The following is a 21,003-nucleotide window of genomic DNA, read 5'->3' on the forward strand; positions in this document are numbered from 1 at the left end:
GTCTCTCATCTGATTGCTCTGGTTTTTAAGACTGGAAAAATACAGGAGGTCTACACTGCATGGATCTGAAAAACATATTTGATACACACTTGATGAATTTAGAGGCAAGATTTAGATCACTGACCTGTCTTCAGTGCTAAAGCTGCAACAAAATTGATAAAACACAGATCTTGAATACTCAGCTGGGACTGTTGCTTTTGATTTCAGTACTATCATGGCCATACACATATACTGAAGAGAGGCTGAATTGAAAACTTAAAACTAGTAGCTGTTGGATTCATCATTGCCTTGCCACTTTAGTTGTGATTTGGTAGGAAGGAATGGAACAGAAGCCTAACTGAAAGCCTGTACTTGTTTAATTATACTTCATAACTGCTTAGGTTATAAAGATTGCTGATGCACTTGCCCTGTTTTGCAGCTGCATCCTTATCTATGTTTGAATGCTGAAGTTCTAGTTTTTTACACTAGCAAGAAAAAAACAACTGGTTGGTTTTGTCCGTTTTTTGTTTTTCCCTTTGAAAGGGAATGATTTGTTTTGTTAGAGGAAGCATAGCTTGTTTTGGTGTATGCCTCCCTCTCCCATGCATGGAAATTGGAAAGAATCTGAATAGAATAGAATAGAAAATTAGCAGTCCACCACATGGTGTTGCTTTCTAGTTGAGATAATTGAACAAAGAGTGAATCCCTAATGCTTCATGGCATGACCGCGGTCAAACCTGTCACATAGGACTTGCAAAATTTTTGTGATTCCCACAGACTCTAGGTGACTACTGCTCGTTCTGCTTTGACATAGGAAGGGGCACAACCAGCCACATTAAATATTTTTATATGTTTTAGCCTAATACTTGGAATTTTTGTATTAAAAGAATACACTTGTGATATGAAGGGGTTTTATTTGCGAAAGGTCTTAAACATTCAATGATAATCTGAAATCTTCCCCAAAAAAGGTGAAAAATATTCTTGATGGTGTTACTGACAGTGTTGATATACTTCAGTGTTGCCAACTAAGAGCGCAGTTAGGGTTGCTCTAAATATTTAGAAGTACATAATGCATCTGTTTGCAAATTTTTGAAGAATTTTTGATTGTATAAAACAAAAAATTTTGTTTGGGGTAGGTTGTTTTTTTTTTCCTTAAAACCATTAAAATGGAGTTGCTGCTGATACGCTATATCCATAATTATGGTGCTACAAAAAGTTTATCATGACCGATCTCTCTGGTTTTCAAATATTTATTCAGGTAGGCCGGGTAAACATATCAAAATGTATCTAATACTGTCTTGCTGGGGAACCACAAGGGGAAAACGTTGGTGTTACTCAGTGGAATCTGTTGTGTTATAAACCAGAAGTACTTCTCATGTTCAGCAGATTCTGTCTGGGGCTTCCTGCTGACTCTTTCTCATTCCTGTGTGAAACAGTGATTTAGGAATTTATTTGAGAGAAACTTAAGAGGATATACCTGACTTGGGACTTGTAATTTTTCTTTGGTGTTTTTGCAATTTAAACTGGCTTGTAGTGCAGGAAGATCCTCCTGCCTCTTTAAAAACACATAATAATCCTACAGTTACAAGAAGAAAGGGAGAACAGCACCACTAATGAATTTTGCTGTAGATTTGGAAAGAAACTAGAGGAGGATTTTGAAGAGAGATGTCAAAGTCAAATAGCCTGTTAACGGTAACCTTTGCCAAAGTCCTGTATTTTTCAAGAGGCTCTAAAATAAAGCATGTTTCCAAACATGTAGAAAATTTGAGTTATGCTGGCTTCTTAGAAGGTAAAATTACTAAGTCTTGTATTGCACTAATCGTTCTGTTAGTTGTATGGAGAGAAAGTCTTTATGTTTAAATCAGCAACCTGTTGACGGTAATGGAAAATATTGAATCAAGCCTAAATACTTGGTAATCTGAAATATAAATCAAGCTCTAGACAGAGGAAGGTGGAAGCTACTACTTGGGTCTATTCTAGTCTCACCAGAACTATGTAGATACTTAACTCAAGATGTTGTGCCCCCTTTCTCCCTCTAGAATACAATCAGAACTTGTGTTTACTCAATACTTTTGTAATCTGATAAACAAATAAACCCTGACTTGCTGATGAAAGAAATATGGGTTCCAAATACATTGGACTAGATTCAATTCTTGCATAAACATTTATATAACAAATCTTTAAGAGTACGAGTTGAAAGTAGATTTTGGTAGATCGTCTATTAAAAAGACTGTAGAAACAAAAAGCTCGCTGGGATCTGGATTTTCCTGCTATTTTCTCATTAAAACTTTGTCATTTGTCTTCCTGTTTTCTTAAATATGTCACTATAGTTTATACTTCCTACTAAAATGATTTCCATAACTTCAATTAGAGAGGTTTGGCATCTGAAGATTTTGATAGTGATTGGGGGTGGTGGTGGAATTGACCTTTTCAGTAACCCAGACATCAGACTTGTAACTTTTACTACATTGCTGCTTAATGACAGAACCGATATTTTACCCATCAAAGAGTTAGTAGGTGCCAAAGGATAATTTTGCTGCCTTTTTTTCTGTGTGTGCCTGTGTAGTTTGGGTTGTTGGGGTTTTTTTGGAGGGTTTTCTTGTGTTGGGGAGGTTCTTTTCTTCTTTTAAAGGCCAAAAGCAGAAAACCAGTGAGTTTAATTTTTTAGGACATGTTGTTAAAGCTTAGGAGGGCTAGCTCTAATCTTGCTGAAGGAGGAGTAGTGGTTGTCAGTAATGAACTTCCTCCAGGTTGTGTGGTGGTTTTTTTGGGTGTTTTATTTTTCAGGGGGGGGAATGGAGTTCCTCAAAGATTAATTTATGGGCAGTTTTTCTGTCAAGGACATAGAGATATGAAGCAAAGTATCCAAGGGAATTGCCAGAAGGGATGAGAAGAGCTTGCTTATTATTGTAAATAAGGACTAGAGAGGATTAGGATTGTTATCTAAATATAAGGCAGGTAAACATAATTTAAACTGAAGGTTAGTTTTGGCACAGGAATAAATTGACGCAGGCTGACCTGCTGTTTGAGATGGAACTTGATAAGCTTATTGGAGGATTTAATTAGCATAGTGTTTGTACCAATAGGAGGTTGAATGTGGTGTGCCAGTGGGGAGGCATTGCATCCAGTTTTTGTTATAAAACGAAATAGCAAGAGTTTTGTATGTCCTGTCTAGGGTCACCCTAATGCACAACTTGATATCTAAGAACTGTTTCATCAAATGGTAACCTTTATTCGTCTGTCTGCTAATTGGTTCTTTTTTTTCCCCTCCCATCAAGGGCTTGGATGGTTTTAGATCAATACAGAAAGAAGTCAAAGCTTTTTCGCACTAAAGTTCTGTTGGCTCCACTAGGGGATGATTTCCGCTATGTTGAGAGCTCAGAATGGGATCAGCAATACCAGAATTATCAGAAGCTGTTTGATTTTATGAATTCTCATCCTGAGTGGCACGTTAAGGTAAATACAACACTTCTTCGGGTTTGTGGAGGAAACAGTATTTCTCAGTGTTTTGAGATTCTTCATGGAAAAAAGTTGTGGTTTGGTTTTTTTTAAAACTGTGGAGCTTTCTGTGTTATTTAACAGCAGATCGGTTTGTTTTGACAGATGACATTTTTAACCTTTACCATCTCCCCTCCTCCAAAAAAACCTTTGCTATTAATAATATCTGCTTGAAAACTATAAATAGTATCCAAACCAGATTATTTTAGAGTACAGCTATAAGGTTTGATTGTTTTCTTAGTACTCTTGTTTTCACAGGCTTCAGGCATTGTTATTTAAGGCTCTCAGGCTTTTTTGTTTAAAACTATTGTTTCTTACTAGCAGTTCAAGCAAACTTTGCTTTGCTTGGGTCCTCTTGGTTTTATGTCCCAAAACAAATAAACAAAAAAATCATAAAAGGTGCCATTGCTGGCACATGTTGAATACAGTAAAATATAGCAGATTGACCTGGCTACAAAAGGAGTGAATGTACTAACACAATTCTCAGATATCACTTTAAAACATTAATTATGTTTGAGTCTTAATGAATGCATTCATACATTCTAACATGCAAGCTGAGTACTTCAGAGATTACTTGTGCTGTAACTGTTCTCTGTTTTCAGACACCTTTTCATCATCTTTCAGCATGAGAATAAGTAGTAGGGGACCACAACTTTGTTTTCTCTGGAGTATCCCATGAAAGCGCATTATTGCTGCTTTTACATTTAGGCTTTTTAAACCTCTCTGGTCACTTTCAAATGTATTGTTTGTGCGTGCATCTTTTTTCCCCTCACCATTCCTCTAACTGCAGATTTAAGTAGTGACTGTAGTATGTTAGTTCTTCCTGCTGACTTCTGGACTTCTGTTCTGCATAAGAAATATGATCTTTTGGGATCACAGTGTGTCTGAGAGCAGATTTTGCATCTTTCTTTTATGGGATGTGGGTGACATATGTGTGAATGCCTGCTATGTCTTACTGGAGGGAGATAGACCTGGAGAGTGCTCTTTAAAATCTTTTAAATCTAAAGCTTGCTGCTATCACCAGCTTTACTCCCCTCAAACTGGATATAATGTGCAGGTAGTTACTCTTTGGATACTAACAGCAGTATACTCTCTGCAGTCTCCATTCCTACTAAGCTGAGATGGATGATTTCTTCTTTGGGGCAGTTCTTCAAGGACCAGTTGTGTCCTGAGGCATCTGAAAGATCTCTATCTGAAAGGTTCTGCTCAGCCCATTGTCAAGGACTCTAGGAGTATACTTCGTTAGGATGAGAGGAAATGGCCTCAGGCTGCGTCAGGGGAAGTTTAGGTTGGATATTAGGAAAAACATCTTCACCGAAAGGGTTGTCAAACACTGGAACAGGCTGCCCAGGGAGGTGGTTGAGTCTCCATCCCTGAAAGTATTTAAAAGAAGGGTAGATGTGGTGCTTGAGGATATGGTTTAGTGGTGGACTCGGCAGTGATAGGTTAGCGGTCGGACTCAATGATCTTAAGGGTCTTTTCCAACCTTAACAATTCTATGATTCTATGAAAACTCTGTCATAATGTATATATGGACCAATTCACATTTTTAGGCAACATTGTGACATGTTGTTTGCTCTGCATTTGATTTGGCAACACTGCCTATTCTTGTGGTCAGAGATTTTTTAGGTGACACTTTAGATATCATTATGTGTTTAGATAACATGCTCTGTTCTGTTGTGTTAGATCCACTGTATTCTAATGTTTAATAGCTAAGAATGTATCTTCTGTAGAGTGAAAGACTCGGCTAATGTGGTCTAAGAATGAAACTTTTAGTCTAGTATCAATAAATCTGGTATGGGTGTTTTCAAAAACAAGAACTACCACGTTTCCAGTTCTGGTTTGCCTTTTTTTTTTTTTTCTTTCACACATAATATGAACTCGATACCAGCACTATGTACTATTGAAACCTATGAAGAGTTCTGATTCTCCAAGAGATGTAGTGCTAGGCCCAAAAAATTCTTCTCAAGCAGAATTTAGGTTCCTGAATTATGATACAGAGGGGCTGAGGAGAAGTGTTAGCCTCAGGAATAAGGCTCAAAAACCTACACCTGTTCAAAGAACAGGTCTTGTAGGTTTTTGTCTTGTAGGTGTCTGTGATAGTGAGGGAAAAGGCCAAGTGTCCTAGAAGTGCCTGATAAGGCAAGGATCACTGCTATTGGGATTTCTGTGGTGATACGTCTCTTTCTCTGCTTTACTGCAAATCAAAGTGGCAAGCTATCATACTGTATCCACTTAACAGATACTTGGATCTTCTGAATGATTTTGAAGAGTCGATACTACTTGTTTGGGTTTTTTTAGTGTTAAAATTGTACGTCTTTGTTGTAACAGGAATAGTCCTTGTATTACATGTCAGTTTTAAAAGATTTTTACTAAAAGCTTGTTTTCTGGTGTTGTAAGTTGTAGCATGATACTTTGTATACTAGTTAAAAAAAAATAATTAAAAGAAAACAAAAAAGTGACAATTCAAATTTTAAGAATTATCTTATAGTTTCTTATGATGCTACTTGTGGTAGCGTGAGAATGGAAGTAGCTGTTCTCACTTCCATTAATTGTTTTTGCATCCTCATCGTAAATCCAGTTTGCCTTCTATGCCTTTTTTAACAACACCTCTCAATGACAACATTGACATCAGTACCTTCCCCTTTTTTATTTTCCCCCTTTTTTTGTATCCGTCGAGCTTGAGGGTACTGTCTTTTGACCTTCCCTGTAAAGGGCTGTTATTGCATTATTTGTCTGAGCACTTTTAAAAATGACCAGAAGATAATGAATTTTTTGTACTCCCCCATATTACATCTCTAAACAGATTTTCTTTTTGTAGTCTTAAACAGCTTCTGAAACAAATGCTATTGTTGTGATCAACAGTCATCTTGGCTTAAGCATATGTTGGAGATCTGGAGCACAACAGAGTTAATTTTGAAAACACAGGATTAATACAACTATGCTCTTGTTATATTACGTTAATTTTTCTGTAGTCCAGACATCTACTTACATAGTATTGAGATATTACTTAGCTCATATATTAGACTTACTCATAAGACATGGAAGAAAACTTTGAGATTTAACTTGTATTTTAGATAATGATATATACGTCTTTTTTAAAAGTATTTTGTATTTCATGAATCATAGAATGGTTTGGGTTGGAAGGGACCTTTTAAAGGTCATTAGTCCAAGCCCCTGCAGTGAGCAGGGACATCTTCACCTAGATCAGATTGCTCAGAGCTCCCTCCAACCTGACCTTGAATGTTTCCAAGGATGGGGCATCTGCCACCTCTCTGGACAACCTGTGCCAGTGTTTCACCACAATAATCATAAAAAACTTCTGCTTTATATCTAGTCTGAATCTACTCTCTTTCAGTTTAAAACCATTACCCCTTGTCCTATTGCTGCAGGCCCTACTAAAAAGCCTGTCTCCATCTTTTTATAAGCTCCCTTTAAGTATTGAAAAGTAAAAGTAATAAGGTCTCCCCACAGCCTTCTCGTTTCCAGGCTGAACAACCCCAACTCTCTCAGCCTGTCCTCATAGGAGAGGTGTTCCAGCACTCTGATAATTTTTATGGTCCTTCTCTGGACCTGCCCCAACAGGTCCATGTCTGTCTTCTACTGAGCTGCAATGAGGTTGAAATGCTTTTGGAAAACCTATTCAGCTTGTCTGAAAAGTGTGCAAGGAAACGTTAAAGCTCTTCAGGATAGGATTTCTGCTGTAATTCTGCTGGAAGACTGGCACATTTCTGAAATGTATATGAAGTATGAAATGTATATTCATTCTCTTCATATGTCTACATAAAGACAATGGAACTATGTTACAGTAATTTTAATTTTTATTCAGGCCCAGTTTGGAACTTTGTCAGATTACTTTGAAGCTCTGCGCAAAGAAAGCAATTTGGATGAAAAGAGCAGCAACTCATTTTTCCCTGTTTTAAGTGGAGACTTCTTCACATATGCAGACAGAGATCATCATTACTGGAGTGGATACTTTACATCACGACCCTTCTATAAACGACTGGATAGGGTCCTGGAATCCTACTTACGGTAAATACTGCCATCCAGTAAAGTCATAACACATGTCTTGGCACATGGGGAGGGATGAATGTACGAGTACTCTAAATCTGTTGGACATATGGAAAAGTGATTTTGAAATGCACAGTTTACGTTTACTTACAATAAGGTGAGCCTTGTTGGCCCCAAATGTAGTTCTTGTTACAAAGATTAGTTGGTAATTCTGTTTTTTTCAGTAAATTCACAGAAATACAATGATGTTTTTTTCCATCCGAACAAATGAGTTGTTCTAAAATGCTATTCAAATGATCAGCAAATCCAGATTCCATTAAAAATAACAGGTAGTGTGCTTTTTATTTCTATGTCAGATTTGGGTAGCTGTCAAATCAATCTATCATTATGGCTATACAATGAAGTCTTTTAGAGAGGTGCAAATTTTACAAGAGTTGTCTTAGATTGTAAGGTACTGCTTTGCTGAAAAATGTATCTTCTTGAAAGAAAAATTATTGCTGAATTTTGGCAACGGAGTATTTAAGTAGTTCTCCCTTGCAGCAGCTGTAGATGAGATGCATTGTAAAACAATTTAACTGTATTTTAAGTCTCCAGAAAAAAATCTGGGGCAGATGGATATGATGATGTAAACCCTGGATGTTTCATCTATTTCCAAAACTTAAAAACTCAGTTTCCAGAAGATTATTCTTCCAAGGATCCTTAGGATACTTTCTGTCTCTTTAAAAGGATACTTTTTGGCTCTTTAAAATACAGCTATTGTAGTACTCTATATGCTGTTCAGACCTTTTTGTGCTGGAGAAGAACTTCTGTAATGCTGAGAAATCCTTCCTTAAGGATTTCTTACAATTCTTTTGTATTGTAATGGCTGCTACAATTCTTTTTTTGTGTTGTAATGGCTGCTACAGCAGTGGAGGGAGCAAGAGAGGTGTGGAAAGTAGCGTTTTGGGAGCATGGAAAATAGCATTTTGGAGGCAGATACAAGTACCTTTCAGAAGAGGAACCTTTGTATCTAGCAGACTGTTTTCCCTCTTCCAAGGAATCAAGTCTTTACGGTGGTAAAGTGGAGCTTCACAAGCTTGGGACACAGCTCATCTGTGTTCTATATTATGCTTTGCTTGTAATGCAAGTGGCTTTTTCTAGACTTCTCTCTGCACTCAGAATACAGAGAAAAAGACCTGAGGAAATAAAGAAAATGAGTGAAGAAGAAATTAAAGCAATAGAAGAACTAAGAAATGTGTAAGGAGGAGTTAGATCAAGGCCCCAAGAATAGAAAAGTGTTAGGGAAAAGACAATGTAACGTAACTTTCAAAGAATTGCATTGACCAGCAAGGAGGAAAGTTTCACAAATGGGATAGCAGGGAGGAAAGAAGCCAAAGACTGTCAGGAAGGAGAAGAAAAATAAGGCTAGAGCTGAGAGGAATGACAAAAAGCAAGGCAAGGATCCCTTTGGCAGACAAATGTAGAAATAATACAGTAAATGGAAGTTATCAGAGGAGTGATTTCTGCACTGTTTTAATCAGAACTTTGGAATGTTAGAAGTGTTATGCTTAACTTATGTACGAAACTGAGAATGTTAGAAGCTTACAAAGAGGACATTTGTAAGGCTAACAGTAATTAGGAAGTTTGACAACTCTTCAGAAATAATTTGCAAATAGAGTATCAAGCATCACTAGGAGCATGATTTTATTAGAAGGATTTTATTTTTTACTTAATGTATTGACATTATAAATGCTAATTAGCTCTGTTCTCATTAGATTGTTTACCATAAGAATCTTTGATTTTCAGTGAAAACAGGCATGTTTAATACTGCTACTGAAAAAGACAAGATATATAGGAAACAGGAAAGATGATGTCCTTATAAACTGAACTCCCTACTTGTTTTTCATATTTTTGCCTAGATTCCTTTTTGTTAAAATGCACCAAGGATTTAATTTTCTTTTAGCTTTATCATAGCCTATTGTCTCAAAATTTTTAAGTGTCTTTACTTTGTCATTTTCCTCTTAATTACTTATGTTGCAGAAAACTTCATATGAATTGCTTTCAACATTATTTGTAGTATTTACAACTTTACGCTGTTAAGATTGCTTCATGTAAGAATTTCAATTTCCTTTAACTTCTGAAAAAGATGCTAGACTTACAGGTAGAAGAATCTCAGAAAGAAAACTAAACCTTCAGTCTTAGGAATTAAAACAAAGCATGTTTTGAAAAATGTACCTGGGAAGTTTTTCATCCTTCATTATCGTCTGTGAATAACATGTAAGAACAAAATATATACATGTGTTCTTGCCAGTTTAATACTAGTTTTTTTGGCAGTTTTGCTTTCAGAGACCTGGAGAATCTTCAAGGATGGCATATTAAATGTGAGAACAGCAGAATTAGGGATTTTGTCTATTATGTATTTTCTTTAAAGTCAGAGGAAATACATTATGATCATATATAAATAGAACACCCTCACCCCAACCTTGTGATTAGATTTTCCACAGTACTTTTTGAGCTAACTTATATCTATCTAGTGTGCATGTATATGTGTATGTATAGATATGTGGGGCAATGAACCATGAACAGAAGATAATATATATGTGTGTGTATTCCTCATAAAGGATGAATGCTTTTAAGTTCCAGCAGTACCAGGATTAAAAAGTACTTCATTGCTACTTAATAGCCAGGAAACAGTGTTCAGCCTCAGGATCTGCTGCAATGACTGGACATTTAAGCAAGAAAAGAGTTAATTGTTTGGGTTTTTCCTGTTTTTAAAAGTTTTGGGTTTGTACATTAAAGAAAGTACATGAAAGTGTAAGGATTTGGTAGTGGAGATTGACATCATTGCTGATTTGAGACATAATTGATTTTTTAATCTTAAGTGAGAGATGGATGAGAAGTGGATGGATTGAAGTAGTTTGAAGGGTGATGAAATCAGTGACCAGAAGTTTGTTTAATGTAATAATGGAAAAATGCAAAGAACAGTATAGTTGGGGGCAAGTTAGGAACATGTTCTGTGACCTCATTCTTTACAAATGTAATCCGGGAAAATTTGTGGTAAGTCTGCAAAAGAAGTGATTCAGAAGCAGGACAAGAGCTGCAGTGTTACTTCTAACTGTACAGATGGATAGAAAAGACCACATCTTGAGAGTTCAGAAACTTTTGGAAAAATTATTTATTATTTATTTAGACTACGGATAAAGTGGACCTAAAGGTAACCTAGTGTAGGCTTTGAGCAATCAGTGAGGCAAATTTTGGTCTATTTGTAGTGTCCCATCAGGTAGAGATACAGTGACAAATTACAACAGAGTTGATAATCTGTTGTATAAAGTAGATGAATTAGCAGTAACTACTTCAGATAATCTGCAGTGGTTTGCAATAGAGGTGAGAAAACCAAGACTTCAGTATCTTTTCATAGAAGCTGTATATAGAGAGGTAAATGCTCGCTTATAAGTTGAAGAGTTTTCTAATACAATGTTTCTTGTTTTACTTCTGAGTATCTTTAATTTTTGAACATAGAACCATTCTAATGTTTAGAATAATATGGAGCCTTGGAAGGTAAATTCTACATCTAAGAGACTGATGTACTGAATGGATCTGTAAAACAGAATCAGTTGCTTCACTGAAAGTCAAAAGAGTTCCAAGTGTTCCTTATAGACAAAATGAATTTAAAGTGAAGTTCTGGAAGCAATATGAACTGAAAATGTATTTTCTATACAGCTTCATTTTAATGTTACTTCTTTTGGTTTTAAGGTTGTTACCTTGTTTATAAATAATGGACATCCCTATTAAAAAAAAAAAACAAACAACAAAACAAAAACCAAAACCGAAAACGAAAACAAAAAAAAAACACCTGACATGGATTGTCGGGAAGGAACTCTAACCAGTATTCTGAGGACTAAAACTTTTTGTGTTCTCTTCTTTATAGCTATAGTTGCTTCAGTGTTTAGTGGCTAAGCCAAATTGTTTAATAAAAGGTGATACACTTTCAGACAAAGTTTATCCACTAGATGATTGTGCATCTGGTGCCATTTTAACTACAGTATACTTGTTTTCCTTTCAAGTTAAGCTATAATAGAACAGAATAAGGGGAATGCATAAATGTGGGAATTTGCACAAAGAAATGTTAAACTCGCAGCCATTAAGCTTTGGTACACTAGTAATAAAAAAGAGGAACTACAACTTTTAACGTCTTAATTTTGTGTGGAGCTTCAGGGGACTTACCTGTAAGAGCAAAATCTCATCCTGTTCCTCAAATATTGACAATATGAAAATTAATTGAGCTATGTACAGTGTACCTTTCGTTTGACACATGCTGCTTGCCATTTTTACATAATTGTCACGTATATGATGCATAAAGACAAAGAGACAAAACTTAATTCAAAGGTATTTTTCATGTTAATAGTTAATAACAATGCACAGTCTGAAAATCCAAGTTGAGAATAATTTTAAAAATTTGTTGTTGTACCTACTTTAAATTTGAATACATGGACTCACAGACAGCTTGGGTAAATGTAAAAGTTAATGTGTTTTCCTTTTTTCTTTGTTTTAGATTTTTTTATTTGCATTCTTAGTAGTTTTACATCTGTTTCAATAACATATATTGTTTTACTTTCTTTGCTTTAATGACATTAACCTGTATCTTCCTGGTTTCTTCAAACACTTGTGAAACCTTCATTAAGCTTAAATAAAGTTTGGAAAGGAATCTGGCACTTTTTAGGCCTACAGAAAGAGAACTGTAACATTTTAGGAAAAGGAGATAGGAAAGAAGTTAACAGATGATTTCCCAGAATTTCTACAGGCATCGTTGTTAGTCAGATATTCAGAATGACTGGCAATTATAGGTTTGTGGGTTAGGTTTTGCCTTTTGTTTTGTAAAATAAATGTACATTCATATAAAGCAAGTGAGAACCTAATGGTAATATTTCAGTGCTAGGCTTTTGCATAAGAAATAGGAGAGAAGGGCTCTGCATTCTGTTCACTCTAAGGGTTTTTGAATCCAGTGTTCTCACCCTTCAGGTGAATATATAAAGACTGCCCAAGTCTTTAGAAGAATTTAGTTTGCTTAAAGTACAAATGGCAGAATAGATATTATACAGAGTGTATAGAATATATATTTTTTGGGGGGTAATTTTATTTGTTTAATAAGTTGCTTTTTGAAATGGGGATTGTATGTGTCCTGTAAGGCAGTCTATACTTACTGTATCATTTTAAGATCAGTTGTGTATACCTCACACATTTGTGAAAATGGTATGTTATTTGTACTGACATAATTTATTTTAAAGCTCTATTTTCCATCACTGAAGCCTTACAGAAAGCTTACAAGATGTTAAAGTAGTTTCACTGTTTGAAGGCTTGAAACGGGCTAAAAAGTACAAGATTAAGGTTTTAAAGAACTTGTAGAACTAGGTGTGAGCAAAGGTGTAAAAGCATCAGTTTATTCTTCAGGTAAAATGTGTGTTGCTTTTTGCTTTTTAAACCTGTATAAGTATTTGATTCTTCTTTGCAATTCCAGGGCAGCTGAAATCCTCTACTCCTTGGCTTTGGTACAGTCCAGTAAATCTGAGAAGATGAGTGTATTTCCTTCAGTGGATAACTATAAATTGCTGACAGAAGCTAGGAGGAACCTTGGACTCTTTCAGCATCATGATGCTATTACAGGAACATCTAAAGATTGGGTAGTTGTGGATTATGGCACTAGGTAATTTATTATATATTTATAGACTTAAATCTTAATTGCCCTTTTTGCGTTTTTGAAACAGAAGTATTTATTTCAGAGATGCAAATTTGCTGTAACTAGCTACATACTCAGTACTGAAAGTGTAATGGTGCTCTACAAGAGAAGTGGATTTGCTTAACCGTGCTCTTCATTTATGAAATAATTTTTAATCCTCTGAAATAAGAGTTTGATGGTCAAACAAAATTTCTGAGGTTTCAAGAGAAGCTAGGTAGACACAATACCAAGAGTTCTGTAATAACAGAGCTATTTTTTTTTCTGCAGTAACTTGTATAGGAGAACATTTTATATGTGCCTGTGCTAAGTAATGATGAAGAGACATACTAATTTAAGCATATATTCCTTGGAAAATCCCACACGTTCTGTAACCTACCATTCTTCAATGTGGGAAACTTTTTTCATGTTGCCAGTCTTCTACTTAATTTGTCGACTGTTGTTTATGGCTATTATATCTGGTGGATAGTTGCTTTCTCAGTATTGACAAATACTTTGTGGAAGAGGACTATATAAAATATATATATGTATGTCTGTGTAGGTATATGTGTGCTTTAATTATGCATATGTTCAGAAAATTTTTACGTATTGGAATGTTAAGCACTAGCAAATTTGAGGTAGATGATCATAGATGGTTGATGGTAGAGCATGTCCATTAAATAAGTTATTGTTTTAAATGCCTCTAAAATACTATTTCTCGGTTTAAACTACTGCATTCATTACAAGTATTTTTAAACTCATGAATTTGTTAATTTTTTATCTACTGAACATAGGTATAATCAAGGTATAAACATAGGCAACGCAGTTGGTTATGAGAGAGTAAAATCAAGGCTTTTTTCACTTCACAAATAAAATTACACAGGTCTGTATTTCAAAATTCAAAAACCCTGTGTCAGCTGAAGCAATGGAAATAATGGTAATAACTAAAATTTTTGTGTTTGTTTTTTTCTAATCCCGCTTAAAGGCAATCTTGACTTTGTGACTAGCATTTCAGGCTTGTCTCCACTAGAGTTACTGGAAAACAAACATATGAAACACAAACTTTCCTAAGATTAATATTTTGAAAAAGTACTTTGAGGGTATATGTTTTGTAGCACAGCAGGGGGTGGAGATGTACCTAATTTTCAGTATGCAAAGTGGGAATATAATGAAATTCAGGGTATTTCTGCATTTTGCATTCTGGTCACCCATTACAACTAGCTGTTCTTAATTTCATCCTATATTGGTATTAAAAATTAGATTTATTTTTCTGTAACTTAGTCTTTTGAGCTCTTTAATATTTTTAAATTTTGATGTTATCATATTGACTAAAACCAACTGAAAACTAAGACTTTAAAATTTTTAACAGGCTTTTCCATTCAATAATGAATTTGAAGAAAGTGATAATTGACTCTGCTCATATTCTTATCCTAAAGGATAAAGGTGCTTATAATTATGACATATCAACTCCGTTCCTGAAGATGGTGAGCTGTTTGTCTTGATTTTCTCCAAAAATAAAATGTGAACTATGTCTTTTCAATACAGTGTTAGTGGCATAGGAGAAGTCAGAATGAAATTCATTGCTAATATCTGCTCAGAAATCTGCTGCTTATCTCTGTTCGTATTAATTGAAGATACTGGAAAATAAAAGTGAAAACTTCAGCAGTTAATGCTGAAAAAACCCCACACATCTGAAGTAAATGGGCTTATTTTGTTCCACTTTGTGAACCACATAGTGAAACAAGGTGTTCTAATTTTCTTGTGGGTATAAATTTGTTGGTGACTTCAGTGACACGCATATGATAAATGAACATATAATGGCATGCAGTCCTGTAATTTGTCTTTGCTTATTACTTAACAAATGTAAGAAGAGGAAAATATCCATCCTGAACCTAAGTCTAAGCTGAATTTGCAAGACCAGTTCTAGACAAGACCTTGTGCTTTTTTCCTTAGCCACAATTCGAAACAGGAATCTACTGATGATGAATTCAGCAACAGATCCCCACATATCATTTTGAGATCCACTTTACAGTGAAGAGGACCTTGAAAAAACACACTTGCTAATATTGTTTCCTTTCAAAATTCTTAGTTTCTTCACTTTCTGGACAAAAGCTCTCTGCTGTGGTAGCAAGGTGGTCTTAGGAAGTCAACCTAAATCCATAGACCTGGAATAAGGAGGAAACAAGGTGCTTTAGTTTCTTTATGCATAAACATAGCAGACAGTCTTTATATTATTACCTCACACTTATAACATAACTAACATGACACACATTCTGCTGGCTTAGATATGCCAGATGTGTCACACCTTGAATTACTCTTCCAGTCACATATTTTTTAAAAAAACAAAAGTTAAAATAGTTCTCTATACATTTTATGACTTTGATACTAATACATATGTCCATGCTGCATATATGTGCCTGTGGGTGTGTGCTGTGTGGATGTGTGCCACAAACATGTAATTTTTCTCGTGGTTGGAAAGGCTAACAAAATGAATGTACATATTCATAAAGTAAAAGTATTTTGAAGTTGTTCATGGAATGAAGTTTTCACTTCTGCTTTGAATTGTATTGGAGGATGTTGTGAGGTTACATTTTACTAAACTTCCAATCTTCCTGTACTTTTATGAGTCTGGATTAATATCACTGGATTATAGAAGTACTAATTGCTGTTTAAACTGTACATTGCCTAGGAGCACACCAAGTCAAACCCACTATTACCACTATGAAAGCAGAAATGAAAACAAAAAAAAGGAAAAAAATATTTCAATGAATTATATCTATATAAAACAGAAAAAGGGTGATTACAGAAGTAGATTATTATTTATCTGTATGTTATAAAGTAACTGCAGCATATCATAAACCTAATATTCCCACAGTACTCTGGTTACTACATCAAAAGGTTTTTAATGTGGGATTTTTAGAATGCTAATGGGATATTTACAAAAAACCCTTTTGCAAACCTTGAGCAAGTAGAAAGTTCAAAGGCACTTGTTTCAAAATTGTGGTATCTTGCTGGCTGATGGAAGCTGACATCAGGAATTGCTCAGAGATGGGCATTCAGAATGAATTCGAGAGAGCTGAGAGAAACAAATGATGCAGACTTTAAGATTGAAAAGGGCTGTTGTCTTTGAGGGATGAAGAAGTTAAAAACACATGGCCAATGGAACAGAACAAGAGACTGTAGCAGGATTCTAGCAGGTAGGCACAACCAGGGGAAAATCACCCTGCTTGAAGCCAGAAAAAAAGGAAGCTGGAAATGAGACATGATGGAAGGATTCCAGAATGACGTTGTATGCACTGTGTTTCTGCTTTTCTTAATTATTAATTGCACACAAAAGCATCATGGTTTTCTCAGCTGATAAATCAATACTTTGTACATCATGTGTAAGTTTTACAGACTCTACATTAGTAAACAAACAAAAGCCAGACCAGTTGGAAGACAATACCCTGAAAAACAGAAGAAACTTAGAGATCCCTGAATGATCCAGGCCCGACCTATAAAAGTAAAGCTCTGCAACCATTGCACCATTCCAGTGTATTAGTCTTAGTTCTCTGAGTGTAGGAAAAAAAAGGGGAGTGAGCACTGGATCATATTTTATTTAAGAAAAGAGAGAAACTAGTGAAAAATAAGAATTCATCAACATTGTGAAACAAGTTTACAAGTAGTTTCTATCACATAAAAATCATACACACACCCCAAATTATCTTTTTTGAAAATTTTATGTATTATATAAGGTAAAAATGAGATTTGACAGAAGATTAAACTCTAAATTCTCATAATGAATATACAGGAGTCTAGGATTTCAGAGTACGTTTATGGTAAGAGAAAGTTAATAAAAAGCTAAGTATTTGCAAAATCTGAAGAAAGTCTGTGATTATGATGTATGCAAAAATGAAAACATGGGGGTGAAAATTTGATAATGGTATCTAATAAAATTCATTTAATGAAAGCAATTTTCTCAACTCATGGGTTAAAATGAGCCTTTTTCTTTTGCCAATCTGAAGTACTAAGTTTATAAACTTTAGTGTTCATTGTTTTTTGTAATGTGTTAAAATAGGCTTCTGTTTCTGGTGTGGCTAGCATGGTTTTATACTTCACAAAGTTAATATAATAGGCAAAGTTCATATATTATAAGTTTAAGTGTATTCAAAAGCAAATTCAAAGATGTTCTCTTGTAGGATGATGTTCAGTCTTCCCAAGATTCCTTGCCACGCAAGACGGTTATAAAGCTGACATCACAACCAAGGTAAATAATTTATGTATTACTTAGTGTCTAAGATTCTTTTAGTAATGTCTGTGCTTTCATTACCTAGGAGGTTTCTATGCCATTTTTTTTTAACTTTCACTCAAAATACAAACAAAAAAAAGGTAGAAGGTAGTCTGGCATATTATGCTAATACTATTATGTCTAGTTGAAAGAGGACATAGCGCTTCAAAACTATAAAAGATTCTCACACACTACTAGTTTAGCTGTGGCAAGTAGTTTACTATATGCTTTTACAGCATCGTAATCCTTAATAAATTATGCTTGAGAGCAGCAGTAGAAAATTCTAATTAAAATAATTACAGCTGGCTCAGTTAACGCTGTGAGCAAAACCTGAGTCATTGTAAGGCCTAAAAATTGCAACGTATAAATGCTGAATTATCTTTAAAATTCAAGTAGAAGATAAACTAGGACACTGTTTTCTCTTAACTCCAACTTACTGTATTAAGAAGGCTTACTTCTCTATGTATGTGTAGTTCTAGAGTATGCAGCTGAGACTGACAACCTGCTATCCCCATGAACATTCAGCATCCAACCTGAAGTTACTTAAATGTTCATTAAAAGTTGACTAATCCAAATAAAGTGTATAAGATATGATATGAGAGCTGCTGTGTGTGTAAATCAAGTAATACAAGGTTTATACAGAGCAGAAGATGTAAGATTGATTTAAAAAATGCTATTTTTGATGATGTTAGTGTTTAATTTCTCTAGTTCTAGCAAGTGGCAAGCCAATAAAACTTACTTGCCTAATTCATGAAAGCGTCAGACTATTCAGCAGACCAGCTGCTACTGTTAAAAAGTTCTAACTGGATTCTTTGAAAAAAATGAGCAAAGATTGGCCCTTGTGAGCTTTTGAGGGAAGCTGTCTTTAGTCCTCTCAAGTTAAATGTATATAATGTGTGTGTATATTTAGCTTTAATATAAGCTTGTCTCTAAAGAAGTCATACTTACATACATACATTTTTTAAATAGGAGTTTTATTCTCTACAAAATAAATGGAGTGCTAGATAGGTGCTAATAGCTTATCTTAAACTTGTCAAAAACTCAGTTCCCTAGCAATTTAATTAGAATCATAGACTCATTATGGTTGGAAAAGACCTCCACGATCAAGTCCAACTGTCAACCCAACACCACCATGCCTCCTAAACCATGCCCTGAAGTGCCACATCTACACATCTTTTAAATACCTCCAGGGATGGCGACTCTACCACCTCTCTGGGAAGCCTGTTCCAATTCCTGACCACCCTTTCAGTGAAGAAATCTTTCCTAATATCCAGTCTAAACCTCCCCTGATGCAGATTGAAGCCATTTCCTCTTGTTCTATTGCTAGTAACTTGGGAGAAGAGACCAACACCCACCTCACCACCTCCTTTCAGGTAGTTGTAGAGAGCAATAAGGTCTCCCCGCAGCCTCTTCTTCTCCAGGCTAAACACCCCCAGTTCCCTCAACCTCTGCTCATAAGACCTACTCTCCAGACCCCTCACTACCATCTTGATGTCTGTCTTGTAGTGAGGGGCCCAAAACTGAGCACAATATTCAAGGTGTTGTAACATTTTCAAAATAACTCCTCAGGTATCTTCACTGGGAGGGGACTGCATATGTTGTATATAAATTCTTGGCTGAAGACAAGTTATAATGTAGACTTTCCTTACCATTTGAGGATAGCTTTAATGGATTTGCTTTCCTTGCTGAGGTTAGCTGCTGAAATTTCCCCCATGCCCCTTCCATCCCGTGATGTGTCTTCTGTTTGCATCCACTGTTCCACTTATCTCTCTGCTTAGTATGCTAAGTAAGTTTTTCCCTTTTTGGTGTTTATGCATTTCAGGCATTTGGGTTTTTTTTCCTCTTAGTTGCACATAAGTAGATATACAGGTCAAGCTTTTTTATTTTAAAATTAATATCCTAGCAGCCTTAAGCTGCTGTTCTCTAAACTTGTCTTAGCTTACTAAGAAGATAACATTGGTAGATAATTTATAATTTTAACATGTCTGGCATTGAAGGTACCATACAGTGATACAAGATGCGGTTTGTGTTCCGAAGACTGTGTAATCAAAATTATGGGATGTCGAATGAAGAGGGGAAAAAATATGAGGAGAAAGGGGAGGACAAAGATTACAAGGGAATATTGATATTGCTGCCCAAAAACCAGTTTTTTGTCATGACTTCCTGTTTGAAAACAATTCCAAAGCAATGCTTAAGGGCACACTACTTCATGTTTACTTTGTTGTTAAAATTTTCATTTTTATATCTATATATTCAATTATTTTCTCTTATAAAAATGAACTTAGTCTTTCTAGGCTTCTAACTTTGTCTCTGATTGTAGTCTGTATCTCCACTAACATAACTACCATTGTGAAAAGTGGTATGTAAGCTGAGGCAGTAAGTTTTGCTTAAATCTGTGTGAATATTATGTCTGTGCATCTGAGTTTTCTAGGTAACCAGTAAAGATGTGAAATGTTAATTTCTGTAGCATCTTAAATTCAACTTGATAAATTTATCATTAAGGATGAATGCTTAAACTTTAGAGTTTGAAGCATCTAAGACAAACTAATTTTTCATTTAAAATTTTGAGGCATCAGCAGATTGAAAATACTGATTCTCATCAAAACTTTGTTATTTGGTAATCCTCTAGTCAAAATAATTTTTATTGTTCATGTTTGTAGCATGAAAACTCTGGATTTCTTTCTGCTAATATATTCTGATATACCATTATATGGGATAGAAATTAAGTCAATGTAACTGGCAGAGTGTTACTTTTCTTTAATTGGCTGAATGTTCAGCTTTTTGTAGTTTTGCATTTCCATGTCAAGATTTTTAAAAATAGCTGTATTGTAAATTCTTATAAAACTTTGGTTCATTTCACCTAAAAATTTGGAGGAACGCTACTCATGGGAAGCTAGTAAGATAATGGCTTTTTTAATCTAATTACTTTATCATTTTCCTATTTTTTCTTATTTTACTGAGTTGATACTGTCAATTTAAAATCTAACCTTTTCAACAATGAAGTAGTTGGTAGTATGCTTTTGCCTTTCATCCAGCCTTCCTTTTTGATGTTTTTTAGTGAAGTGTTGTCTTCACTGGTTGTGAAAGTTGTGCTCAGTAGTGAAAGCCGATCTGACAGACTGTACAAGAGAGATAGTACAACTTGACTACATGGAAAAAAAGAAAAGAGGGAAAAATGTATCTTTCAATATTCATTGTTCTAGTACAACGTAGCTCCAGATTGTTGTGTAGTTGAGAAGTATCTTTCAACTGTTTCTAAGTAGGTACCACTTTTAATATATTTGGCATTGTTTCCCCACCCCCCACCTATGCATCCCTTCTCTGTAGTGCTGTTGCCATCTTTTTATGAATCTGTAGTTTTATAAAAAAGTAAGGTGTTAATTTCAATGAAATAGGTATGTACTTTAAAACTTACTCTGACTCTGCCACCTTAGAACACCTAAGTGGTCTTTTGATCAGGCTTTTGAATACTGAATTTGTGGCGTATTTAATTACATTAAACCCCTTTTAACTGATAAATGAAATTGCATGTTTTTTTAAAGAAATTGTTACTTCCAGC

The 21,003-nt window shown here is 35.1% G+C and overlaps 1 protein-coding gene across 1 annotated transcript in view; it reads left to right on the forward strand.

The window, feature by feature from the left end:
• MAN2A1 (mannosidase alpha class 2A member 1) overlaps positions 1–21,003 on the forward strand; it is a 124,429-nt gene that overhangs the window by 50,163 nt on the left and 53,263 nt on the right. The window contains exons 8-12 of the mRNA XM_064438904.1: positions 3,258–3,435; positions 7,307–7,509; positions 12,983–13,168; positions 14,547–14,661; positions 17,356–17,423. Of these exons, the coding sequence (XP_064294974.1) occupies positions 3,258–3,435; positions 7,307–7,509; positions 12,983–13,168; positions 14,547–14,661; positions 17,356–17,423 (750 nt within the window). The remainder of the gene's footprint in view (positions 1–3,257; positions 3,436–7,306; positions 7,510–12,982; positions 13,169–14,546; positions 14,662–17,355; positions 17,424–21,003) is intronic.

Source organism: Phalacrocorax carbo, chromosome Z, assembly GCF_963921805.1.
Source record: "Phalacrocorax carbo chromosome Z, bPhaCar2.1, whole genome shotgun sequence".
Taxonomy (NCBI): domain Eukaryota; kingdom Metazoa; phylum Chordata; class Aves; order Suliformes; family Phalacrocoracidae; genus Phalacrocorax; species Phalacrocorax carbo.